We start from the raw sequence: 21,143 nt of genomic DNA on the forward strand, positions 1-21,143 counted from the left end.
AATGTTTTTGCTTAAACATAGTCATTGTATTATTTTTAAACCAGATTTCAGAGGAAACAATTAATATAATCATAGCATCCAGAACAACTTATTTTGGAAAAGACATTTGAAATTGAGTCTAACTGTTAATGTAACACTAAGTCCATCATTAAACCATGTCCCTAATCACTGTGTTTCCAAGTCTTTTGAGTATCTCCTGGGCTGGCAAGTCAACCAACTTTCCAAGGAAGACTGTTCCAATCCTTAGCCTGAAATCCATACTAAGGTGTCTAGAATTATCTTACTATGGATTCAGTTCAGTGAAAAAAATTTTCCTAGTATCCATTCAAAACTTCCCCTTGCACAACTTAAGACAGTTTATTTTTGCTGTGTTGAGAAGAGCCTGATTCCCCACCTGGCTGCACTCTCCTGTCAGGCAATTTTAGAGACAATAATGTCTGCCCTGAGCCTCCCTTTCTCAGGCTAAACACCCCCAGCTCCCTCAGCTGCTCCTCATAAGACTTGTGCTCCAGACCCTTCCCCAGCTCTGTTTCCCTTCTCTGGACATGCTCCAGCACTTCCATATCTTTCTTGTAGTGAGAGACCCAGAACTGAGCACAGGATTTGAGGTGTGGCCTCACCAGTACAGGGGGACAATCCCTGCCCTGCTCCTGCTGGCCACACCATTGCTGGCACAGGCCAGGATGCCATTGGCCTTCTTGGCCACCTGGGCACTGCTGGCTCATGTTCAGCTGCTGTCACCAGCACCCCCAGGGCCTTTTCCTGTGGCAGCTTTGCAGCCACTCTGCCCCAGCCTGTGGCACTGCCTGGGCTTGCTGTGACCCAAGGGCAGGACCCAGCACTGGGCCTTGTTGAACCTCACACCACTGGCCTGGGCCCATGGTCCAGCCTGTCCAGATCCCTCTGCAGAGCCTTCCTGCCCTCCAGCAGATCAACAGTCGACAATGGCACCCAACTTAGTGTTGTCTGTGAATTTACTGAATGTGATTGACCCCCTTATCCAAATCATCAGCAAAGATATAGAACAGGACTTGCCCAATATTGATCCCTGGAGGACTCCATTAGTGTGTGACCTGGTGATTCTAGACACCTTAGTATGGATTTCACCTTGTTTCTCTTCTGTGGCTGAAGAAAGAGTAAAATTACAGCATAGCCTAGATACTTAAGCCTTTTTTTTTTTGTAAGCTGCTGCTCTTTTTCCCCTTTTATGTCTCTCTATCTTTCTGTCTTCTTGGATGTTTGTTTTGGTTTGTCTTTTGTTTTTTTTTTTAATTTCTTTCTTCCTTTTTTGTTTACTTGGTTTGGGTTTTTGTTTGTTTTTTGGTTTTTTGGTTTTTTTGGGTTTTTTTGTAGGTTTGTTGATTTTTATTTTAGCAGGTGTCAGAATAGAGTTAGCTTTCTTTAATATGTGCAAAGTCAGAGCTGGAATATTTTAGGGTAATGTATGCAAGTAATGTACAGGAGTCAAGACTGGGGTATTGCCAGAGTTCGTGTTTATTCAGGCAAGAAGTCAGTCTTAGTGGAAGATGTTTCATTTGTCTGCTTAATATCTGTGGCTTTGTAACGTGGTTTAAGTTATTTCCATAGATTCTGAACAATACATGGCTTTAATATCCATAGACAGATAACACGGTATGCTTTTCTCATCTAGCAAGACTATTTCCAGCTCAGCACTTCAGCCATTGCCATCACAAAGGTTTTTTCTTGAGCCATTATTTGGAGGCACCAAGTTAAGAAGTTAGGCAGTGTTCTAATGATTTGTTTCTGCATCAAGTTCTGCATAAGAAAAGTTCTTATGGTCTGAAGAAGTGACTAATTTGGCGGGAGTTGGTAAGCATTGAGACACTTGTCAGCTTACAATTGGTATTTTAATCTATGATTTAGAATGGAACTGAAGCTGTATAAACATCAGGCTAGGCAAGGTTTTGCTGTGTGAACATAAGTCTTTTTGTAAAAAAAAAACAGAAACCTTTAATATCTTTCTATATGAGTAAAACATCCCAGTGATGTGATTTCAAGGTACCTTGCTGTTCTTGAGTTGATTTATTCACTAAACACTTTAATCTATTTCGTCAGTTACCAAAAAATCTACTGTTTTTCATGGTAAAGTTTAAAATAGAATTACAATGTAGAATCAGATTGATATATTGCTTTATACAGGCAAAAATGCCACCTAGCATTGCAACTCATTTGTGCTTTTATAGTGATGTAGTTCAAATGCTTGCATGACATCAGAAACCTACTGTTTTAGGATGAGTGCTCATTCATCTTGGAATAACTGTAACAGAGAAATTCAGCAATGATAGACAAGCATTAGTGAATTGTCATCCAGAGACAGATAAGCCTAAACTTTTGAACACTCACCACAGCTGTCCTTCAAATTTCCTTAATTGTGTATTTTGGATTTTTTTAAGACTAAAAGCATAATGAAACATGGAACTTTTCCAGCAGGTCGACTATGAAAACATTTATCATGTTCAATCAATAAAAGAACAAGCAAAATGTGCTTTTGCCAGTTACCCTTATTGCTTTGGAAAATAAATTTAATTCTCTTTAAAAGACATTATTTTACCCAGAGGTGTTTCTGAATTGATTTTGATTAAAGAGCTTATGAGAATTAATTTTATGCATTATTTTCTATTCTTTCTGGTAATGATTCAGCTGTCAGTTAGGTTTTTGAAGCCAAGATTTTTCCTTTTTTTTTTTTTTCATTTTATTTTTAAGGAGGGGTCATGATTGATATGCAAATACAGGAAGTATTTACACCCTTTCCATCACTAGTTCTAGGAATATTTTAAATTCATTTTTTGTATTTCTTGTCTTCCATTTCCATGGTATTAAAAATGTGGCTTGGAAATGGGTATAATTCAGGATTGTGGATGTGATGAATGAAGTGTAAAAACGGAATTTCAGCACTGTCTTCTCTTTTAATCTTTGCTTCCATGTTTTCTTAGAGAAACATTTTTGGTTTTTGTTTTTGGGTTTTTTAGTTTATTTGTTTGGGGTTTTGTTTTTGTTGTTTTTTTTTTTTTTTTTTTTTTTGTTGCTGTGTTGTTTCTTTGGTTTTTTTGTGTTTTTTTTTTCTTTTCTTTTTTTTTTTTTTTTTTTTTTTTTCGGTTGGTTGTTATTTTTTTTTTCAATATAAGGTGAATCCAGTTACTTTCCTATGGGGAAAAATATGGGGTTTCTATGAGAAGTCCTTGGGACAAACCAGAGATGATCGTAAACTAAATCATATCTCTAAACAATTTAACACTTTGGAAAAGTTGAACCAGAAATCCTGTTTGTAGCACAAATGAACTCTCATCCGTTCATAATCCCTTTCTTCCAAAATTTTATAAGTTACTGTTTGCTTCATTATTTTTGTCAATGTGGCTCCCTAACTGTGTTATGAGTTCTTTGTGTCTGTGGTTAAGGCTTTTCTGACAACTCTTCCCTGCTGTGCTGAATTTCTTTGTGAGAAAGCATTTAAATTCACATTCCAGCATGGAAAAACAAGCTGATAAAAAAAAAAAAAAAAAAAAAACCAACAAAAAAACCAGTGTTTACTTTTTTGGTTTGGTTTGGTTTCTAAGTTTTGCCCCAGGTGTGCATTTCCTATAACTGTCTTGAAGCAGGAGCCATCTTGTGAGTACCATGATAGTACCTAAAAGATTATTTTTGCTACTAAGGTAAACAGACTGCAGGGAAGCATTTCAGTGTTCAGATGTTTCATTCACCCAGTTGATCCTTTTGAAGATAATTGGTGCACGTGCCCATGCCCTAGTACTATCAGCTGCCATGTTCCTGCTGAGGAGAATTCTTTTTTGTCTCTGTATTGAACACTCTGGAGAGCTGCACATCTGCACTTTTACTGATCCTATTCATAGATACTGTTAATCAGGGAAAATCTATCCTCTTACTTACTTGCGTATTATTGTTGGATATATTACCTAGTTTCATAGATAGCTCTTTTAGAGATATTGAAAGAGTAATTTCCAGTAGAGTTATTGGAAGAGTCATTTCTGATTATTTAATACAGCAGTTATACAGCCCTTTACCTAAAATAATAACAGCTTTTATTAAAGCTTCATAAAGAGAAGTTTTCCAAAGAATTGTTGATCTCTCTGTGATCATCTGCCAAGGAAAAACCCCATCTTTCTGCCCTGGTGCAGTGTGAATGTTGTAATAGGGGCTTCTAAGTGAGTACCTCACCGAGGATTAATTCTGCAAGGCAAGTATTGTTCCTCTGATGACAAGGCTAGTGTAACCGGGTGCTGCAAATGCTGTTTGTGTTTTCACTGTCTTTGATATCCCACTCAGGACCTAACAAACCATCATCAGGAGTAAATAGAAAAGGATAGGAACCTAATTTGATTTTAAGAATTAATAATGCTTTAGATGAGTGTTTCACTTTGGAACTACTAAGGTGGCTTGATGTGGAAGTTGATAGTTGTCTTGGTGATTTCATTTAGTCCTTTTAAGGAATTGCATCTTCATGTTAGTTTTTACAAATAAGCCTATATAGTACGTGATATATCATTGTTGGTACAGTTGTTAGTAGTAGGGTCTGAAGATTGATTTCCTTGTGGGTAAAGCAGACTTTTGTGGAGAGCCTTGATATTACCTGAATGTCTCTTGGCTTGCTTCTCTCGATGTTACCAGCTCATCACCTGCTTGCCTCCATTAACAGTGTATCTTCAACTTGAAAGAAAAATCAACCACCATCTTTAGTCTAGTGCCTATGTTTCCCTGAGCTAGAATACTAAAAGTTTACTTGAAGGCCCAAGCAGGTAAGAAGGGAGAACAAGCAGCAAGCAAAGAGTGTCCTGGAAACCTTGGTGTGATCATCAGGTTAGCTAAAGCCATGACTCTTGGAAACATGAAAGAAAGGGAATACTGAGGGCTTTCATTTCATGACCTGAGTGATAATGAATATTACCTTCAAAGCAGACACAGAGTGCAGTATTCCCAAGTGGTTGTATGTGCATTTTGAATGAGAGAATAGAATAAGGTTTCACTAAAAAAAAAAAAAAAGCAAAAAAAAAAAGCTATATTCTCAACCTTTTCTTTGCCAAGTTTTGTGATACATCCCTTCATTTGCAGACAGCTTGTAGAGGATGTGTGCAGATTCATATATCAGGACCATAAAGTTTTTAAAATTCCTCTTTTCCCCAGGCAGACAGTAATATTTATCCTGTTAGCCACCGCATTTAATATTTTGATGGGAGTGCTTGAAATGTATGAAAATAATGTGCCCCAGTGCCCCGATTAAAAAACTGTTGTGTAAAATAAGTACCTTTGTGGTCACCATTTTTCCCCCTTCTCAATTATCAGTATTGTAGTTATTGTTTCCTCTCTGCTTCTGCCCCTGAAAGGAGTAAGGGAGTACTTAGGATCCACCATATTGCTCTGGTCACCTTCACATATCAGCTAGTATGGCTGTGTACTAATGAAAAAATAGTTTTGTTCTTAAGTGAGCAGCCTGTAGAGATAGTTCAGGGCTCCCCTGTAACTCCTGCATTCCAGAAGAAGCAAAATAAAAATCACCTTTTCCTTGAAAGTACATTTCATGCATCTCCATCTTTGTGATAGTATTGGAATCATTACACAGCAGTTGGCTCTGATACGCTTGCACAGACACAAATTGAGTCCGACAGGACTGGTGTCTCATGGACTTTGCTGTCATTTGAAATGCTGGCATGAAAATGGTAGCGATGAAAGGGGAGAGCTGGTGCCTTTAGCATTTTGCCTATGAAGATTTCTTAGGCTTCTATTTTTTGATAGCAGTCGCTGATTCAAAAGATAGTTCTACAAAAGAGATTTGTAACATAGTGTAGATTTCTACCAGCTGCTCATGTCTTTTCTTCCTTGAGTAAATTCTTTTGAGCATTTCTCTGTACTGAAAATGGGCTCTTTATGCCACCCACAAAACGGTAAGATCTATTTAGTGGAATAATAATTAGTATACTTTTTTCTCTGCCCTCTTGGTTTTCATCTTTACTGAATGGAAGCCACTTGTGTGGTAATGAAGAAGGTAGAATCAAACTTAACAAAGCCTATATGTTGCCAATCCTTCAGAAAGTATAATTGCATGTCATGTTATTTTAGTGCCAATGTCATGCTGCTTAGGGATATCTCTAGTATTTCCTGACGGAGGAGGAAAAATATTTTTATATTCCTTAATTTCTGTTCATGTGGCATATTTGGACAAGGATAAAACACTGTATTTTCAAGTCAGGTACTTGAGCTGTAGTTCTACCAGTGTATCATATTCAATTACACATTGTAATAAATTAGATGGATTGAATTGAGATCTCAGCCCTTTATTCAATGCCAGATTTCTGTTTTTCTATTAGGCATAATTCGGATATGTGCAGGAAATCACAACAGGAATTTTAACCTTTGAAAGTTGCTGAACAATGCAATATGTTAATAATAGGTTCTGAAGTGGATTTTGTGGTGATTTTCTTACCAGATGCCAGGGCATCAGCTCTCTGTTGGCATGTGGATTTGTTATGGATATTTAAGCTGCTTTGATTACCTTTTTGCAACATGAGTTCCAGTGATGTGTTAAACCTTGTCATACTAGTTTCTTTAGTTTAGGACATGCTGTAGTTCTAACTAAAGATTCAGGATGTGACAGTTGCTTGATTATGTGGTAAAGGACACTAAGAAATGTGTTGTAACAGTGCTAACATTTATTGTGTCTTGGATCTTCTTGTACATACCAGTAGCTTGAAATTAATTATGTTTCTTCCCCTTTCTGCCTTACCCTTTTGTCTTTTAAAATTGCTTTGCCTCAAATTGTGAATACGTAAAAAAAAGAAAAGAAAAACTCTAGTCTCTTTTTGCTAATTGTATTTTTATCTTTTCGCAGGCTCTGAAAATACTTCATCTGAAATTTCAGACTGGACAGACTCGCAGTGGCTTCTAAGCCCGTGAGAACAAGGCTGCCAAAGCATGCTGGTGCCAAGCTGTCGGATGATGCACGTAGTCAGGCCAGTGGTGGTGCTCCTGTGCTTGCTGCTCTGTGCTGATGCTGAAAGTAAGTTTATTGTTCATTTATGCTTAGGTCTTGGCCATCACACGTGGTTTTGTTTTCAGCTGGTGATTGCTAAGAGTCTCAGAACGAGTTTCCTTTTGAGTCATTCTTCAAAAACATTGAGGTCCTCTCTAGATCACAACCAGTATTTGAAAAAGATGGTTTATGCAACTTCCTTACTGTTTCTTCTTCTTAATGCGCCTTTTTTTAAGCATGGAGTGGTTCATGTAAGATGGTGAAAACCACTGTCACAAAGTTACACAGTCAAAACAAAAACCAGCCTTGCTCACCAGACATTGGTCAAATACCTTAAATATGTCTGTCATTCTTTGAATATGTCTATTTTAACTTAGATTAAAAAAAAAAGACATCCCCCTCCCAATTAATATCCCGTCCAATTAAAATTCCTGTCCCTTTGTAAGTGCTACAACAGCTGTTCTAATGTATTATTTCCGACAGCTGTCACAGAGTACAGTGTCCAAACAAATCAAGCAGAACTGACAGCTTAGTGGCTGGCCTAAACGTGACAATTCAGTGGGGAAAGGCACCTATGTTTACTTGCACTGAGGGGAAACTGCTCAAGTTTGGTCAATTAGGTTACCTATTAATGGGAAGATAATATCTTCTTTTTAATTAGGAAATCATTAGGTCTGCCTTGTTTACATGTGTTCCTTCTCCCAGCTGTCCTTTGGCTTCTTCCACAAGTAATGTGCAAATGAGAAAAGCCATTTGCTTTCCACCTGTTGATCTGCAGGTTTACTGCAAGCTGATTGTTAACACTGGCTACAAGCTGACTGCTAACATTCACTTGGTTGAGGGATATTTTCCTACTTTTCTAGTAGTTCCTGACTCTATGCAGACACATGACCAATCAATAACTTTGTTTCAGCTCTGCCTTTAGAAGACTTCTGTGTTTATTCACATGTGTGGTAAATTAAGTAGAAACACAGAGTAATAGAATCAGGTTTAGTAAGGCTAGATGAATCGGTTTTCAATAAATGCATACAGAAGATTTCTTCATCACCCCACTTATCACCTGCACTCCAGGTATACAGACTCACAGCAGTAAAAGAGATACCAAAATTTTTCAGTTTCATGCATAATAAGCTTTCCTTCTTTTAAGTGCAGATCTGTGAAAGTGAAGTAAATGGAGGAAAAAGGACAAAACATACATGTTTGTTGTGTACTGACAGCTGAGATTCTTTGGCCCCTTTCCAGTTAGATAATGACCAGCTGGGATGATTGTGTCTAAGGTGAAGCCAAGGACATTTTAACACTTTAGCCAGCAAATAATTAATTGGGAAGTGGGCCCATATGTTGGACAGTTTTGCAGTTGTAGTATTCCACTTATTTTAAAAGTTGTGAGAAGCACAAAGATTAGTTTATTGTGATAGCTTCTCTCAGAATGAGATTATGATTTTCAAGTATTTAATATGCACCAGCTTTTAAGTTGTGTAAATAATTATATACATAGATGCAAATGGTATACATTATATGGTATTAATTAAATTGTGTGTCATACATATGTTTATGTGACTCCTCTTAATATTGCGTTTATATTGCGTGAGTGTTAAGTTAATGTTCTTCTATTTTACTGATTTCTTTGAGGGTCACGGTATAGTCACATTTTCATCTTATACATAGTACTTTATTTGGGACCCACGCTGAATCTCCACAGACGTAGTTATTTTATGGCCTGGGTGAGACAGGACAGCATCTGTGAGCATTATGTATGCAGACACACAGAAAGATGTGTCTTCATCCAGGATTAGCCCTCCTTGCCTGAAGAAAAGTTCCTGCTGTGCTGGAGTTGTGTCTGCCCTCTGCTCCTGCACATACTCTTGCTCCTGTTTTGTCTTGCACTTTCTAGAAGGGGCCAGACCCTACTTTGACCTAGTGCTTTTCTTGAAATTCTTCACAAAGAGTGGCAGGACCACGTTACTTCATTTTAATGGGAAGAGGACACAGAAGGTGACACAAAGGGAACAAAAAAAATTGTTGTTTTTTTCTCTGTCACCCTCTAAAGGCTATATGTTTTCCTTTTTTTTTGCCATTATTCTCCTGTTGCTAACATCAAGGCACTGCAGAAGAGAAGATATATCTAAACATTGACACTACATTGTAAACCTTCTGGAGTAGTTGTAAATGGGTAAAGAACTCATGCTCTTCCAGTCTTACTGTCAAATCACTGTGTGTGGGACTTGTAGCACCAAGTAGCAAGCCAGCTTAATGCTACTGAACTGGTTCCCAGTGGTAGTCCTTAGTACTTTTTGGTTTACATACAACCTTCACAGCTGAGAGAGGGAGGCAATGGGATACCTTTATTTCTCTTCATCATTGTGAAAGACCCCACACTCTGGAATGTGTTGGTGTGGGCTGATAAATGAACTGTGTCAACAAGTATATGTGCAAACTATATTTTATTCTTTTAATCCAGAAACTAAATTTACATTGACTGAGAATAGTAAGCAAAATTAAAAGGTGGCAAAACTACCTTTGCTCTTTTTTACCTTTTGATATTAGTAAGTATGTGATAGTTGTAAATACAAGAAATGAAAAATCTCAAGTATTACAAGTATTTTTTTAGATGTCTTCTTTTATGTTTCGCATTTGTAGGTTCAGTGTACACTAAGAAGGAGTAAAACACATTTTCACTGAGGAAAGAAAGTACTTGTTCATTAGTCTTTATTGAGGAGCAGCAATCTGCTAGTCTACAGTGTTTTTCATTGGGTGGGATGTTCTCAGTGGTGTAGATGGCAATACTTCACCACAGCTACTGAGAGATTAGTAATATAGTTTTTTTGTCATAAGATAAGTACTGGGTTTTTTCATGTTGATTTAAATGAACAGTAATTATCCAGAGGCTATATGCAGGTTCATCTGTTTAATAACAATGTATATATGTTTCAGAGATTCCTACATAACATATTTCTTTAAAAACTATCAAATATGGTACATTATTATGTGTTTCAATCTTGCTAAGGGTCACTGAGCTCACTTAACCACTGAGCTCAAAGAAAGATAGGAAATATAAATTCCTTCCAAAGTGTTATTCCTGGTCTTTCCTAGTATTCCAATTTTTGAAAAATAGGAGTTTAATTTGTATTAGTAGAATCAAATATTTTTCTGCAGATAGTCTGCATCCTGCTTTTTAGTAATTGAGTTGATTCTTGTGCATCCTGTTCCTTTTCCACACTGAGAAAGGCCTGACCACACCAGCACTTCAAAATTCTCTGCTGCATTAACTGCTGCATTAATTCTCTGCAGTAACTTTGTCTGTTTAATGCTCTTCCTTCATTCTTAGTTACATAGCTTCTGCTCTGACGTTTTTAATTTGTTACTTCTTTAGAGATGCTGTTTTAGAAGAGAAGCAAAAATTCTCTTTTCCTTCAGCAGAAGTGTTTGCAGCTTATTGTAAAAAGGCAAACAGAAATACTTATTAAAACAATGCATTTGCTGTAATATTGCTTCTATTCCCAATTGTTAGAAATGTGAATAATGCTTAGCTTGTTCTTTGACTTCTAATGCATATTGTGACATTCACCATCATGCAGGGAACCACTGTACCATCATATCTCTAGGCCAGGATCAGTTCTGACAGGACAGTGATTACTTATAACAGATGTTGGGGTAATTGAGACAAATTGTTGTTTAATAGGATGTAAAGACAGTAATTTAGTGTTAGTGAAACCATTTTTTCCTCTATATTTTTTTTTCATTTTTTGAAAAAAATTTTTAGGGAACATATGTGTTTTTCCCTGCTAATATCACTCTTTCTCCTTAAAAGCTTTCTGTGTGCATCTACTATCTGAAACTCATTCATGCAGTCCATACTGAATTTTCTTCTCTCTAAGCATTTGTCTGTAAGAGTAAACTACCCCACAGATCTTTCAAAGTGATTAAATTACAGAAAGCAGTTATAGTAAGTCTTACAGTGGACCTACATGGTTCACAGTAAAAACCCCCACTGTTCCAGAATAAGTTCCTAAATGCTATGTGCAGTGAAACCCAATCTGGAAATTATTTACTTTTTTGTACATGTACATTTGATAGTTAGTGAATTTTTTCAGAGTAAATTAGATTTAAACTCTGATATCTTTTAACAGGTAATTTAAATTAATTGCTTTCAAGAATGGGCAGTAAAAAAAAATAAAGATAAAATCTTTCTGTTCTTTATTGGTAATTTTTACAGTATCATTTGTCTTTATATTAGTGCTGATAGCATACACTGTATGTAAGATACAGCCCTTTCATTATATAGCTCTGTTGTTTTTTTTTTTTTAATAATGGTGATGTATTCAAGAAGGTTGAACTATAAGCTGAGGATTTTTTTGGGGGAAAAAAAGAAGCTTCCAATTTTCTTTTATATTCTTTTTGTTTTTTTCAGGAATTTTCATATCCTCTCTTCAGCCCAACCCTAGGACATTTTTCAGTTGATTTGATGAAAATTAGTATATACTGTTGCAAGAGTAATTTTATGTGAGACTTGTTAAATATGATATTGCATATGTCAAGTAAATCACCCATCAGTTAAAGTTTTAGTTTTAGGGGAAAGTGGGACAGTTAGTCATACCCAACCATCCTAGATGCATTCATTTTGCTCTGCAGTAAGGTGACAGCTTTTGAATAAATCTGATAGTTGAGATTAAGAGTCAGGGAAAATGAAAATATTATACCATCATTCCAAACATACTGACTTAGCTGCAGAAACTACAGGTAATAAAGCTCTTGGCATGAGCCAGGGTTTATCCAACCCTTTTTTTTCAAATCCTTGCATTAATGCAAATTTGAATAATTTAGTTCCAGCAGTAGCCATAACTACCACCATATCTATTTAACCTGGTGTTAATTACCAACAGCAAAATTGTGAGCTGCTTGAGGAATAAAATTTTTCAGTTAAAATAATTTTTAAGAATATGTTTTGGTTATCACTGTAAATCTGTACATAAGAAAACATTTTGAAATGCAATATGAACAAAATATTTGTGTGTATTTTGTAAAGTGTAGATTCAGGATTAAATCATCACGGTTTTGAACTTCAGAAAGAATTGAAGAAAATTTCAGAAGGGTTCTTCTGAACATTTTTCTATCTACATCTCTGGTGCTCTGAAGGTTGTTGCTGTGTCTCTTTCAGAGCTGTTTAGTGCTGTTTTCAGAGCTGTTGTTACTTCAGGTAGTTGTAAACCCCTACCTCCCTAAAGCAGAGCACTGAACAGAGCTGAGTTGCAAGCTTGGGAGTCTGAGAAGCATTAAGCCCTGGGAACTTTGCCTGTGTCTGACTGTGGAGGCAGTGAAGTTCCCCAAGTAAGAAAAGCCTTTATCTTTTGATTTTTTTTTTGAGTATGTATAAAACCAGAGTCAGAAAATTCAGGGTCTCAAATCTTCCCAGACACCCAAAAATCTAGATATGAGAAATGTATGTTAATGGCCTTACAGTGTTGGACAAACCCACATTATTTAGATTAATGTTATCTGTTAACAGCAAGTGTTTTTGGAGAAACTACAGTATGAGTAGTTATCTCACTATGTAATTCCCTGCAGCATCAGTAATGACCCCTGGCAGATAAAGGAATGTGAGTCATTAATATTCCTGTGTCAGAATTGGCAGCGAATTCCAATGTGTCTGCTAGATTGCTTAAGAACATGTCTGCATACTTCAAAAGTTTACTAGAGGTACATACCATAGTCTCAGTGTAGGAAGGCTCTTAGGGAGAAAGGAAGAAGAAACACTGGTAGAGAAATTTTAGAATTTTTTTTTAGGTTATATTCATATAGCACAACAACTGCTGTGGTGTTTTATAGTATTTTTACCCCCTGTCTGAAGCTTAACCCTCATGGGCTGAAATGGAGATAAAATGCTGAGTAGCAGCTTCTGTTTATGTTGAGTAGCAGCTTCTGTTTCAGTAGTGAATTTCTGACAACACTTTTAGAAAATGAAAAATATCTGAATGTGTACAGAAAGGTCACAATTCACTTTTGTCCACTCTATCTTTCAGTAAACTCCCTCCCCCAAAAATAACATATGGATAGAATGATTCTGGCTTAATCGGTGTCTGCTTGAACCCATATTTGTTCAAAATAATTAGGCAAATATTTTTAATTTAATTCTTTCTAATTCTTGTGGATATGCACAATATTTTAAATAAATTTTTGATAATACAAATTAATTTGAAAATCTTTAATTTATTTTAACTGCTTCCTTCTAAAGGAAGTTATGTGGAGAACAAAGTTACACCTTGACTTAAATTGCTATAAAATAGGTTTAAATGTCAAGTTGCGTCCAGATTGCTGCTGTGGCTTTCACTGAATTACAGAAAACTGTATGGTACGTGTTATGAAAAAACTGAATGTAGAATTTTGTCTGTTGATTACAAACTTCATATTACATAACTGAGGAGAATATATTGATAAAAGACAATTGAGATGTCTTTTAATAAACATAAAATTACTAATAAACATAAAATTGAAAATACATGGCATATGGTCGTTTCAGTTTACAAGAAATTCTGGAGCATGACTATAAACACTTTGGACATGATCTTGCTGTGCAAAGTAGTAGCAAAGGACAGAATTTCACAGTACATAACACATGAATTCCTACAAAAGATGAATTCTGAAAGCCTTTTCCCAACAAGGCTGTTTTCAGGAAGAGAATTCAATAGGAGTTTAAAATTTGTTCAATTGAGATATAAAATATTTGTCTATATTTGGCTTTGTGAAATCTGAGTGGGTAGAGTTTTGTTCTAGTTACTCCTAAGAAACTGATTTTTAACTTGCTTTGTAAAACTTTCTGTGCTTTCTACTTCAGTACCAGTATATGGATGGAAGAGAGCTTCTAGTGCTGTTGATTTTATTTTAATACATGGAATTGTGAAGAAGGAGACAGAAATGATAAGGGAAAGTGATAAGAAATTTATTTTGGCAGTAAGAGTTTATTAGTTACAGACATTTCCAGGAAAGTTCCACCTGTGTCATTTTTTTCATCCAAGAATATCATGTACACTTTAGTGTGTAAAATAATTCTAGAGAATATGGGCAGGTGATGTCTGGACTGAAAAGAGAAACAGTCAATTGGTCTCTTGCTCTAGTAAAAAAGCACACATTTTACCAGCAACAAAGAGTGCGTAGTCTCTCTAAATGGAAGGATTTTGAAAATAAGCAAGGATTTTTTTTTTGTGTGAAAGATTTTTTTGTGTTCAGATGAGGTTGTAGGGTCCAAAACTTTTTGATTGAAAAGCAAAGGTAGAATGAATGTGAATAAAAAGACCAATTAACCTTACAGATAAGGGCATAGTGAGGCCAGCAATGCATTGAAGTTTGTCAGTGGTTCCTGACAAACTGGAGAAAATGCAGGGAGGAGAAAAACAGAGATTCAGAACTAGGAAAATACTTTTATCATCTTTGGTAATAAGTTCTTATAAAACTGAAGGCTTTTTTTAGCTGGTGGATACATATTTTCTTCTCAAAATGTAGCAATTGTAATAGAGAGCTTTGCTCAATAAATTTTAGTTTAATAGTAATTAGTGGCTGATTATGGTCGATTGCATTGTATCTATTCTGAAACAGTGTGCTTAAATGTCAGTTTGCTACTATATATCTGAATATTCTCAGATTCGGATTTTATGCATTTCATAGAGAGTACACAAGGTGCTAGACTTATTACAGCGGTGACGAAAGAGAATCCATTTATTTATTTTCTTTTTTTATGTAAAAAATCTAGTTTTACACCTATGAGTAATTCCATCTCAGGAATTAGGAAGAGGAGGAAATAATTGGAAATTATATAAACCTTAGTGCACCTGTATTTTGCATGCCAGAATACAGGCTGATACGCCTATCTCAGAAAACACAACTGAGTTCCATAAAATGCTTTCAGTGACTGCTAAAATAGTCCAGAGGATGGGACAGCTGCCATGTGAGAGGAGACTGAGGAGGCTGAGGCTCTTTGAGTTTCAAGGAAGGTTGGCAGAAGTGGGTTGTGGGGATTATGGCTAAGGTCTGCAAAGTTATGGGAGCAGAGGCGAGAATGAAAACAGAATGGGTATCCATCTACTCAGTAATATTAGAACTGTGGAGTTTGGGGATTTTAGTAGAAGAGTTATTAAAAGCAGGTAAAAAATGGAAATTACTGTTCATTTTTGTTGAGGCAGACAGTATTTATAGTTGTAAGAGACTTTAAAAATCTGTGTACAGGAGGTCCATAAATTAATACTAAAAGAACAGACAGAAATGCCATTGTTAATGTAGTTATGTGTATGAAGTGAATGGACCTCAGAAATTGCCCAGGCTAATGTGCCCATGTATGCCATGTTCTCTTGACGTGGAGACATGATAGCAGACAACAAGACTTAGTGTGTCCTAATAAGGTATTTACTGTCATCTTACACTCAGAAATACATAAGGTTTCAACATGCATTTTGCATTGTGTTCATTGACACTAACTTCTCCAGAAAATCTGATTTGGACATTCTTGTATCACACTATATCACAATTCTATCACCATTATTACATCTATATTTAATAACGTATTATATAGGAAGTGAAATTGGAGGCTATGGCAAGCATTTAAGCAAATGCATTTTATAATTTTGGAAAATTACAATATTAGTGTTATTGATAGCAGAGGTCACATATTTGCCAGCTCTGTGTTTATTTGTTTTTGTGTATGTTGGTTTGGGGCAGGAGATACAAGGATTAGTTATTTTATGGGATGAGTTATAAAGGTTTACAATTCACAGATGAAGTACATTAGTGGAAAATCCTAGTCACCTTTTTTTCCTCTTTTATAAACTTTCATCTTCAGACATACTCTTAATGTGAAGAAGTGTTAGCATGTTCACTGACCTTTTTCAATATCTGTGGTCTGACAAAAGTGACTTAAAGGTTGTAGCATCTAAAGTTGTATGCATTCTAAACACTGGAGGTAAACTGGAATCTAGAAAGGTCCCACAACATCTTAGGAAGATGACACTGTACTCTTAAGTACAGATTTTGAAATCAAATGGATATAGATTCTCTTAATAGTATTAACAATATACGGTTGGTTTTAAAATTAAATGTCACATAAGAAATTAATTTAGACTCCTTTAAAATAATTTGGCAGTGCACTAATTGAAGATAAATTTGTTACTAAAGATGTGTTAAAATTTTAAGCTCACTAAACATGATTATCTTGGATTGATTATTTGCATTCTACATAGCAGCTCAGTGTTATTTTTTATCAAGAACTGTAGACTTCTAAAAACATTTCAGTGAAATGAAGTGCTTTGGCAGCTTGTAAGTATAAATGTGGATAACATGAGTATGTTAAAAATAGCTTTTAGATTTACATGAAAAATCTGAGGGATTTTCCCATGGCAGAAAGTCTCTAGAAAACTTTTCTCAGCTATACACCATTTGACAGCAGCTCACTACCCACACAGAACAGGAGCTCTTTTGGTGTCTTGAGAACCTTGAGACAATTCATAATTGATCCCAATTTAGGTAGGTTGTGTATAAACAGTTTTGAGATGCCTGATCATTAATCCTTCTGGATTTTTTGTGCATAAAAAATAAGATACAAAAAATTTTAAAAAGGGAGCATTTCTTCTCCTTTTTTTATAACTTTAAATACTAATAAATGCATTTCCAGTACTCTTTCAATTTTCTGTTTCTTTTTTTCCTTCTGAAGAAATGCAAATATGTGAATGGAGGCTAAACAGGATTTTTAGCTAACCTTGGCTTTGAATTTGGTTATTTGATTTTGAAATGCAGAATTTGGATAGAATTTGTGGATTTTGTTTATATGAAAATATTAGAACTTTTAGCCAAATTATTCTCAGATCCCCAATCACAGCAAGATTTGTTTACCTTTTCCATAGCCAGATAAACATATCTTTTGTCTAGAATGCCCCATTGTTTTTTCTTTAGTACGATATAGACTGGTATTTTTGTATGGGTTCCTCTCTAATATGTGCACTTAAGTGAGAATTTATAGATGTCTTTGTTAATTAATACTCATTTCTGCCACTGAGCAGATCTCCTAAGTCTTTAGTATCTTTTTCCTTATCTATGAGTGCATGGCTCAGTGTCTTATTGCAAAATACATTTTAACCTTGGGGGAAAAGACGCACTACTCTGAGAGCCTGAAGATCAAGAGTTTGTATTTCTTTGATGTTAATAGATCTGTCATGTCTTTTCACTTTACAAAGAAAACATTTTGAAGGATCAGTGAGAATAAAAAGGGGTCTCTTAGGTAGAACGACCAAGTTTACACCTCTCAGTTTTTAGTGTGTCAATGTGTGGGCCTTGCAATTATTTTTTTATCGTGACAATTTTTTTTCTAATTCCATATTAGTATTTTCTTTCTGGTTTACTGTTTGCTTCTTAGGTTGTAAACAGAACATAAAATTGCAACTGCAAGTCAACAGAACTCATTGAGCTATAGATAGCTTGAAGCAGTAAGGACTACTTTCTCACTGTGCATAGATAAGTCTCAGAAATCATATTTGTTAGACATCTGATTGCAGGCAAGAGAAGGGTCTATGTTGAGACTGTCAGATTCAAAGAAGTATTACATCCTAAATTTTTTCACTAGAGTCATCCAGGTACCATATCCAAAGCTGACTTTCAGGAAATAAATTAATAATCCTTATTTGTAGTGCCTAATCAAGTATATTCAGACATTACAGATAAATTTTAATAAATGTTCAGTTTGTTTTTTTTGTTTGTTTGAGTTTTTTGTTTGGTTGGTTGGGGGTTTGTTTGTTTGTTTGTTTGTTGGGGTTTTTTTTTAGGGAAAATAAGTTACAAAGATAATCAAGCACTACTTGCCATTTGGGAGAATATTGCTAGGAAAGTGCAGGGCAGATAATGCACAATTACAAGGAAAGCCCTTGTCTTTGACTATATAGTGTTGCTACAGACACTGGGATCTCAATGCTATCCCAAAGACTGATGCTTTTAGAAGGCTACTGAAATTTGTTTCAAATAACTGATTCAGAAAAATAAGGTAATATTTCATACAATATTCTGATTAAATTATATTCAAATGTTTTGAGATTGAAGTTTTAGAAAAGATCTTAAGCTTTCTGAAAAATATATTTTTGATATTAATTTCTGATTGCAGCACTAACGTTTTCTTTAACATAAATAAATTACACTACTATGTGTTCTGGAGGGGAATTTGTGTTCCTTTAATTCTTTTCTCTTCAGAATGCTGACATGGCCCAGAGAAGACATTTAACATAAAAATGATGTAAAGGTGGATAAGAAATTAAATCACAAATACCATTTAACTGTAAATTGGATTTTAGGGTAATTTAAATCTCACTGCTGGAGTATTTATCTCTAAATGCTCCTAATTTAAAAGCTTTTAAAGGAGTGTGCAAATTTTCTCTGATATTTAATGCATTTTTCTTTTTCCGCCAAAATGCTCTAAGTTGCACAAAGTTAGCAGAATCCATGGTCAAAAAATAGTGTTTATTCTCCAAAAGTCTTCTTTTTGTTTATCACAATCTGAGTACTGAGCTCCAAATCCTGGGACCTTTAGGGCACCAATTGTCCCTGCACCTTCTCTGCTGGGTGAGTGACCTCTTACAGTCTGTGGCCCAGTTTTCTTCAGGCAAAGCTGGATTGCATTCTGACTAGAGTTGGGGGGGTTGTTTTCTGCTTTGAGAAGGCATGCTTTTTGCTGTCAGGAGGTATTCTTCAGCTGGTCTGAGTGGAATGCAGAAGGATTGCTCTGCCCTTGCAAAGACCAGCAGCATGCCAGGCCTGAACTTCACCCCTACATGTTCTTTGGCACCAGAGGGTGCCTGATTTTTCAGCTGTGCTGTGATTATCCATGGGCCTTACACTCTTAGTGAAAAAATATTTCCTGTATTCATTTACCATTTGTGTCTCTTCCCATGCATCCATTTACCTCTTCAGCTCTCTTTATCCTTCCTCGTGCTAGCTTCCGCTCTTCTCTCTTAATGTCAAAAATACATACCAGTTTTCATAAGCGTCCTTGGAATCTGGTCCAGAAATGTTGTCAGTCATGCATCACTAAGTAGAAACAAAGCAGGAGCACCCATGTGGAAATAATAGACTGAAAAATTCATCAAAGAAATTTCATGTGAATTGCAGAAACTCATTAGAGGTCAGAAAAGGAGTATTACAACCTAATGTTTAAGCAGTAGCAACTTTGTTTTCCTCATACTCAAATGGACATGCTTTCTCACTGTGTTCCTGATTTTTGATATTTTACTTGACCAAATTGTTTCCAAAAAATCAGAAAGATCCTTTCAATAGTATCTGTGTTGTACAATCAGACAAGCAGTCAGATAGACAAGACTTATTATCTGCTGATCTTTTAGTACTTTCAATGAAGAAAAGGTAACCACTAATTAATGACATAAAATGGAAGCCAAACTCTAATTTTCTATCTGTCTAGACTATACAGACCTTCTCAAAAGGGACTGTAATTGTGCACAGGTATGCTGCTTTTTAAAAAATGACATTCCATCTCTGCAAATAATTTTAAGAATCGTCATTTTGCTAAAATGTACCATATTACCGCAATTTACCAAACGGTGGGATCTATAGAGTTGCTATTCTGGCAAAGTTTGTTTTTTTTTCCCTTTTCTGAATACTCTTATTTTAATGCAACATCTATGTTTCATTGATTCTGCTGCAATTTTTCTCATGGTGAAGTAGCACTGCCTTCACACAAACTACCTGTAAAAAAATATAGTTTGCAGGATCCTAGCCTAAAAACTGTGAGTTTTGAAATAATCCTGTTTTTTGGATTGTAGTCTTGCTGTTGTGCATTATCTTAATGAGTGTCAGTAATTAAATCATTAAATGATTGGTGCTTACCCCTTACTAGCAAACAGTAAAGCTTAGTGCTTTCTTTCTTGATCCCCTGAGACCTGCTATTTCAGTTCTTCATGCAGCTCCTCATTTGTGGTGTTTGTGCTGTCAAAAGGCATGAAGTCAGTGCACAGCACTCTAACTCTGCAGCACAAGCAGCCCTGGGAAGGGGTTAACCTAGCCTATTCATTGTACTTTCAGACAAACTGCATCTTATGTGTGTCACCTCAGTGAAAAATGAAAGACAATACCAAACTGACTATAGCTATTTAATGCTGGACAATGAACCATATAACTCAAGTTTGTTGTAGATATCTGATTGACTTTTTCAACATTTATTTTTCATTGCTCATGGTTTTTATAGGATTTCTTTTGTGGATGTGTATCTCAATACAAATATTTTGGGCAAAGGATGGTTAATATTTTGCTTTAATGATGCCAGGTTGGACATTAACCTGTCCTTATTCTCAGTTATAATGTTAAGTCTGCATGCCAATATCAAAAATGTGAATTTGTTTCTGGTAATTCATGAGCTGGTGCCTCAGTAGCTAATACTACATCAGCTAATACTAAATGAGCAAGTACTGGTTAAACTACTCTTCAGCTCATGCTAACTAGCTAAAACTGAATGAAAATAGAGATAATTTTAAAACTACATCATTGGCAGTGGCAGATTTCTCAGGCTTACTTGGCAGTTGGTAATTTTATTCCAAGCAAGATATCTAGGATACTAGGAAAAATTCCTTCATCAAAAGAGTTAGGAAGCACTCTAACAGGCTGCCCAGGGAAGTGGTTAATTCATCATCCTTGGAAATATTTAAAAGATGTGTCATTGTGGTGATTAGGAATATTTTATATGGTGGATTGGCAGTGTTGGATTAATTGTTGATCTCACTTTTCTTAAGTGTCTTTTCCAACCTAGATGATTCTGTGATTCTCTCCTGGAGACTTTGATGTAAAGCACTTATTTCTAAAATTCTAACAAGTGTTTCATTAATCTGTGTCTGATTATTCATAGTAACCTCTTTTTTTGCATTTCCTCAGGAATTCACTTGTATATACTTGAGATTGATATTTGTGCTTGGGTTCATTAGGAAAATAAAATGAAAATAGAGAATATCCTAAATTTGTGTTGCTATGTAAGGCATTTTATCAAAACTCTTCACAAGATAATGATTCAAGGGACCTGGGAAGGGTGGAGACATGGGCTTACAGGAATCTCATGAAGCTGAAGACAGGGAAGTGGCAAGCCTTGTATCTGGGAAGGAACAACCCCTGTCACACT

The 21,143-nt window shown here is 35.7% G+C and overlaps 1 protein-coding gene across 48 annotated transcripts in view; it reads left to right on the plus strand.

The window, feature by feature from the left end:
- PTPRD (protein tyrosine phosphatase receptor type D) overlaps nucleotides 1-21,143 on the plus strand; it is a 1,163,353-nt gene that overhangs the window by 875,828 nt on the left and 266,382 nt on the right. For all 48 annotated transcript variants that reach the window (XM_077171994.1, XM_077171996.1, XM_077171995.1 and 45 more), the window contains one exon: nucleotides 6,860-7,027. In XM_077171994.1, coding sequence (XP_077028109.1) covers nucleotides 6,943-7,027 — 85 coding nt within the window. In that variant the 5' untranslated portion in view covers nucleotides 6,860-6,942. The remainder of the gene's footprint in view (nucleotides 1-6,859; nucleotides 7,028-21,143) is intronic.

This window comes from Agelaius phoeniceus, chromosome Z, assembly GCF_051311805.1.
Source record: "Agelaius phoeniceus isolate bAgePho1 chromosome Z, bAgePho1.hap1, whole genome shotgun sequence".
NCBI lineage: Eukaryota > Metazoa > Chordata > Aves > Passeriformes > Icteridae > Agelaius > Agelaius phoeniceus.